Source organism: Xyrauchen texanus, chromosome 1, assembly GCF_025860055.1.
Source record: "Xyrauchen texanus isolate HMW12.3.18 chromosome 1, RBS_HiC_50CHRs, whole genome shotgun sequence".
In the NCBI taxonomy this organism is placed as follows: domain Eukaryota; kingdom Metazoa; phylum Chordata; class Actinopteri; order Cypriniformes; family Catostomidae; genus Xyrauchen; species Xyrauchen texanus.
Genome location: NC_068276.1, coordinates 25102957 through 25109956, shown reverse-complemented (window position 1 = coordinate 25109956; position 7000 = coordinate 25102957). Strand labels below are relative to the sequence as shown.

The 7000-nt window shown below is 37.8% G+C and overlaps 1 protein-coding gene across 1 annotated transcript in view; it reads left to right on the top strand.

The window, feature by feature from the left end:
• Positions 1–2119: 2119 nt before the first annotated feature.
• Positions 2120–7000, top strand: part of LOC127647794 (cGMP-inhibited 3',5'-cyclic phosphodiesterase 3B-like) — an 87346-nt gene continuing 82465 nt past the window's right edge. Inside the window, exon 1 of the mRNA XM_052132266.1 lies at positions 2120–3246. Within this exon, the coding sequence (XP_051988226.1) occupies positions 2353–3246 (894 nt within the window). The 5' untranslated portion in view covers positions 2120–2352. The remainder of the gene's footprint in view (positions 3247–7000) is intronic.

Genomic DNA, 7000 nt, shown 5'->3' with positions numbered 1-7000 from the left:
TATATATATATATATATATATATATATATATATATATATATATATATATTAGATGCTAACTGCATTTCATTGGCTCTGTACTTGTATTTTGCACAATGACAATAAAGTTGAATCTAATATAATCTAATCTTTTATGCAGTGTATTGAGAAACAAAGTAGAAATAAATTGCTTATAATTCCTGTTTTACAGCAGTTATGGATGACAGAATTTTACAGTTAACATTTTTTAATGTGCAAAGTATTGAAAATCAAAATGTGTAAAAAATAATTAACTTTTACAATTATTTTCACACAATAAAACATTTTAAAAAAATTACATATTTTATACAGCACAATACACTTCCAACAATCAGTAGTGTATTAACACATGGAAAGAAGGGTACAATTTTCAGTTATTTACTATTTTAAGTAGGCTATAACAGTCACTGCTACCAAAAACTATTAGTCTTCAGCTGAGTGAAAAAACAAAAACAGCTGTAGCAACCAACACCTTTAAGTCTACGAGTGTCCCAACATGCGATCAAAAGTCATCCACACACTCGCAGTCTTCACGTCTACTTCCACACTAGTGGCCAAACACCGGAAATATGTAAGACAAGTGGGTAAGTAGACAAGACCAATATTCACATGCCCCCTTTCTAACTCATAAAAGTGGTCTGAGTGAGCAGTTAGTGATGCATTTCCCAGTGAGAACAATGAAACCGAGAAAGTCATCTTAAATTAGATGCTTCCTGTTTGAGTTTTATGGGTTTACATTTGAAAAGTTTGTAATGACGTTATCTCTATGATATGATGTCTGTTAAAGGAAAACATATTCCTAATGGGTTATTTTATTTTAAAGTTAGCCTTTTTTCCTCATAATTTATACATTTTTGAACAAGTAGCATGTCAACAAATTGATCAAGTCCAATATAAGCTTGTAAAATAGATTAGTGTGAATAATATCCTTACATGAGAACCACTGGTAGTTTTATTGACTTGTCTATTCAACCACATCTTCACTTATGCAGTTGAAATCATGGAAAAGCACTTTATATAACTATGGGGAATACAGAGGTCAATTTCAAAACATTACGGAAGCAGCATTAGTCTCTATCTTTTGAATTTGAGAATAACTGAACCATAATGAATGAACCACAATTGCTAACATTTAGCCAAGTACATGGATTTTTTTTGCTCATAAATATAGAATATATTCATCTGTCATAAAATCCTGAGGTGTGTTCTTTTTACAAATGTGAGCCATTTTAAGCTTATTAAACAATCCAGTCTTGGTTTTCTTGTAGTTTTAATTTGGTCTCTTTCCACCCGAAGTATTGGTTTCTTGGGATTTCCACCACTTTACAACATGTTTTTTAGCATAGGGAAAGGAAAAGGTGTTGACTGGATAAGGACAAATGATCATGGGCTAGTCATGTTTTTTTCTTATTCATATGTCCATAATTTAACATAAGCTTATGATCTTAACAATTAGACCTAGCTCTTTCTGTCTAAGCAAATAAATGCTCCAGAACTACCTGTTGCTATAGTTTTATTTTATATCTAATACCCTAAAGCCTAAAGGGATATGGTAATGTATTAAAAAAACTTTGACATATTATGTCCATGTTAGTGACCTCTTGTGGTGCTTGCACTAAAACGAGAAGGGCCTCTGTTGCTTCATGAGCATCAGCAAAGATGAAAAATTCTTTACTGAAAAAGCAACACTATTTACATTACTTACTATTGACCTAGTACAATAAAAAGTAAAAATTATAAATGTATAATTTAATTTAGTTAAACTTTAGGCTACACAATTCAACTGAATGGAATTTTGTTATGCGTAATTCTTAAAAACTCGTTAAAATATTTTTTGGGAGTGTACAGTATGTTCAAACTTAAATTACAACGAATGGACAGACGTCACACACATTCCTTGAAATGTTTTTTTAATGACAGTACATTCTCACGCACACGCACATTACTGTTGTCTCTAGCGTTGTATTTAAGACTCTTTGTTTCGTTTTTTTTGCACGTCATGCTGACTTCTATAGTATTTTATACATGATCACAGAGCAATAACTTTAGAAAAGCTGACTGCAATGGAGAATACACATATGGTAATTAAAGGCGCGCGCGATTTGGCTGCCTGCAGAGCGCGCGTGCCTGTCTCGCGCTGTGGTCATTGTTACAAACTGTCGCACCTAGACGGCGACATAGAGCTCGAGTCTGCTTAAAAAACAACAACATTTCACCCTCTTTTCCTCCTGGCCAAAATGCCTGAGAGCGTTTGCCGTCATGTAGTAAAACGTTGACAAGTAGAGGATTTATTTCGGAGGAATGAAAGCTTAAAGAGCACCGAAGGAGGACAACATGGCACTGCGGGAGGAAGGAGATGTTTTGCACAGCAAAATCCGCCAGCACGGTGGTGTTGTTGGCAATGCAAACAGCGCGGAGAGCTTCAGGAACGGCTATGTGAAGAGCTGCGTCACTCCATTAAAACAAGACCATCAAAGGGGCTTTTTATTCACCGTCTGTAGGTTTTGCAATGAGGACATCCTCAACTCCAAACTATTCCGAGGCTCGGCTCTCTACGTGGGAGCGCTGGCAGTCTTGGCGCTCTCCTTTTTAATTTCTAAGAGCTTTCAAAGTGAACGCGGCGTATCGGAGCTGCGGACTTTTCTGTTTGATTTCTCCCAGTCCATCAGTCCTTTATTCAGCATAGGCTGTGCGTATTTCTTCCTGACCCTCTATCTGCGGAGGAAAAAGAGGGAAAGCAGCAGATGTTGGCTTTTGTCTTTACCAGCATCATGCTACTTGGGGGATTACATGGTTTTGCGCTTTTTGCAATGGGGAGAGGAGCACCAGCAGATGCAGATGATGGGCAGGTTACTGTTTGTGCTGGGCTGTGTGGGTCTGCTCACTCTCATCCCCACTCTCAAACTCAAACACAGCGTGTTGATCCTGGTGTTCGCCAGCCTGGTGTGGCTGCTGTCCTTCACCAGCCTCAGCTGTCTGTCTCCATCTCTCAGGCCGGTGCTGGCGTGCATGGCCGGGGTCTCCGGCTCTCTTCTGGCACTCTGTTTTGATAACGGTTGTCCACTTAGGGAGACGGCCAACAGAACTCCCAGTGCGGATGAGAAAGTTCCCGTCATTAGACCCAGGAGAAGGTCCAGCTGTGTTTCTTTGGGAGAAACGCCAAGCAGCTATTATGGCAGTTGTAAGATGCCCCGCAGACCTTCTCTGCCATGTATTTCCAGAGAACAGGTAGGAGCTATTCATCAGCACACACCCTGATCCTAATTCCCCATAACACAACTGATCCATCATACCCCGATACACACACTCCTGATACACACAATACAGTCCATTATACAAACTCTTCATTGCACTCCTGACACCATCACACACATCTCACTCCTAGTGCACCATCACAAACCTAATACACCATATCAATCTTGATACACACCATCATACACCAACTATTCATACGTCATAGCACTCCTGACACCATCACACACATCACACTCCTAGTGCACTATCACAAACCTAATACACCATATCAATCCTGATACACACCATCACACTCCAACTATTCATACGTCATAGCACTCCTGACACCATCACACACATCTCACTCCTGGTACACCAAAAAAATCCTAATACACACGTCACACTCATACTCAAAATAGTAATACATCATTGCACTCCTCCTGACACACCATCACACACATCTCACTCCTAGTGCACCATCACAAACCTAATACACCATATCAGTCTTGATACACACCATCACACTCCATCATACCCAAACTATTCATACGTCATAGCACTCCTGACACCATCACACACATCACACTCCTAGTGCACTATCACAAACCTAATACACCATATCAATCCTGATACACTCCATCATACCCCAACTATTCATACGTCATAGCACTCCTGACACCATCACACACATCTCACTCCTAGTGCACTTTCACAAACCGAATATACACCATATCAATCCTGATACACTCCATCATACCCCAACTATTCATACGTCGTAGCACTCCTGACACCATCACACACATCTCACTCCTGGTACACCAAAAAAATCCTAATACACACATCACACTCATACTCAAAATAGTAATACATCATTGCACTCCTCCTGACACACCATCACACACATCTCACTTCTAGTACAATATAATAATCCTGATACACACCTTCACACAACTGATATACCATCGCAATTCATCAAAATCCTGATACGCACCATCACGCTCCATCAATCCCTAACATTTAATACACTTGCACTCCTGACACATCATACTCCTAATACATTATCACGCTTCTAATACACATCACACACATCTTACAACTCATACACCATCACAGTTCTGATACACACATCATACTCTGACTCTTAATACACCATTGCACTCTTGACACACTGTCACATGCTTCTCACTACACCATCACACACCTGATAGACCGTCACAATCCTGATACACATCATCAAACTCCGACTCTTAATACACCACTCCACTCTTGACACAATCACACACATCTCACACCTAAAACACAATCACACACCTGATATGTTTTCACACAACTAATACAGTATCTTAATTGATCACAATCCTGATACACACCATCACACTCCATCATACTCGCTCTCTCATTACACATTTGCGCTCCTGACACATTGCACTCCTAATACACCGCCATAAACATCACACTTTTGATAAACATAATATCACACTCCAATACAAAATATCATATTATTAATACACCAGCACACTCCTAATACATCATTACATATCATAATTATGATTCATCATCACTCGCATAAGCTGCCTAATACACTATCAGTTAGACGCGTTTGCTGGTGTATTAGGAGGTTTATGCGTGTGATGATGAATCAGAATTATGCACTGAGCAACTATGCTAGAACAACAGTCCACATGGTTTGTAACATCATGTATCTGATGGTGTTAGTATTTTTTAGTTGTTTGGCCAGGTCTCTGTGCCTGGTCAGTTCGCTGTTGCCTCACAAATTTAATAGTTCAGTGACTGTTTCACTGTGACATTGCGAGAAATTATTGTATTTGCTATAACATTTCAGTTTAAACTTTTTTAGTAATTTAGCTGTTTAGATTTATGGACGTTGCAAGGAGAACTCAATAGTGTGGCCTAGTTATAAAGTCTTGGGTTGTAATTTCCCCCCAGTTTGCATTTTATATTAAGATGGTGAGGTGTCCTGTTAAATTTTATTGAAATACATTTAATAGAAATTTGTGTGTGTAGAATCATATCAATATTTTTTTATGGGCTCTCAGTACTGCAGGAACTGTTTACTTTTGAGTAAGGAGGACATTAGCCAGTTTACAGTACACTTGTAGCACTGTTAAGAATTGTATGTTTATACTAAAGTGAAACACAACATTACACACTTAATCATTGCTGAATTCTGACAGTTTTAAACAGTTGAAAAGGGGACCGATGCTCGTCCCAGAAGTTGTGCCCTAAATAGAATGTGGATGGATCGACTCTTCCTTTGTGTTCTTGCGCAATATGCAAAGTTTAAACAAAGCTCTTAGCTTAAGTTCTGAGTGATATACTTAAACTAAAACAGCATAATTTACATTTAGACACATGAATTTAACAATTTATAAGCACTAGCGATATGAAAGGGATCTTGTTGGTTCATGAGTAAGATATGGCGCTTGTAGCTCTTTGACTTTTTTAAAAGTCAAGCTCATTTCGGCCAGAAAAAGTCAGCCCTGACAGGGGGTAAAGGGTCATGTTTAAACTCTAAATTCATGGTCATCAAACCTGTGATGCTAAGCAAATAGACTGTAACATATTGGGTTTTCATTTAGTCATCCTCAGGGCGGATCTAGATATTTTTATGGGGTGGCATGGAGACTTTGAGGGGTGGCAACACCAAAGCAAGCACCCATGCATAGTTCTTATGGATTAAGGTACCAAGCTTCATTGCAACAAGTACTAATTCATTAATTGGAGTCTCTATACCATTTTAAATGTCCATTAATTTTTGATACAACTGCATTTCCACAGGAACCATATAGTAACCATTTTGATACTGATTTGCCAACATTAAAAAAAAATAAATCTATTTTTGCATAATAAAAAAATAAGGAACAAAATTTCTATCTTCAGAGCACCAAGACATTATCTATGAAACACATCAACAAATTCTAAATGTTCCTAAGCTTCAAATATAGAATCGGCAATCTGGATTAAATGTCACTACCTTTATTAAGTGTACCCATGGATGGAAAATACATGTCTGCTAAAGTCCTGTAGACCTATCACCTTTGTAACAGATGGAATAATCAATTTGAAAGCAAATATTAACACAAAGTTAGGTCTAAATTAAAATAAACTGTACAGAAAATTGTACTGTGGGAGGCAGTGCTGTAAAACTCAAGAATATTAATTATGTTATGCACAGTTAAAGATTATTTTAAATTACCTGTTTCGATCAACATTTGTACTTAATGACGATTCAAGCACCCACATAAATAGTTCACATAATGTGGTTATTTCATCTCTACATCTGCCACTATCAGTCTTGGGATTTTGTTAATCAGTAGATGAACACTATGTATATCAGCAATTTGATTAAAAACATGACTGATTGATCTTGTGGTAACTTTTTGCCTTTAGTTTTTAGAGGATTTGGATTCAAATTTGTCCAAATGTAACTTTTTATTTTAATAAAACAAGATTTTATTAGTGAACAGTGGAAGGGTGTTACACTTTAAAAATAAAATGCAATAAAATGTGAATAGAGACGAGAGTAGCGGAAACAAAGACACATTTATTGACGGTTCTGTATATGAAAGATCCGAAATTCAGACAGCGACAACCACAAATTCTCCGCTCCAGCAGTGGGAACCTGGAAAAAAAGTAAATATGCGCCGGTGAGCGAGATGACACTGTTCACGAACAACCGTCTCACATCACACAACCTGGCCATGAAGCACTTAGTTTGTATAGGGAG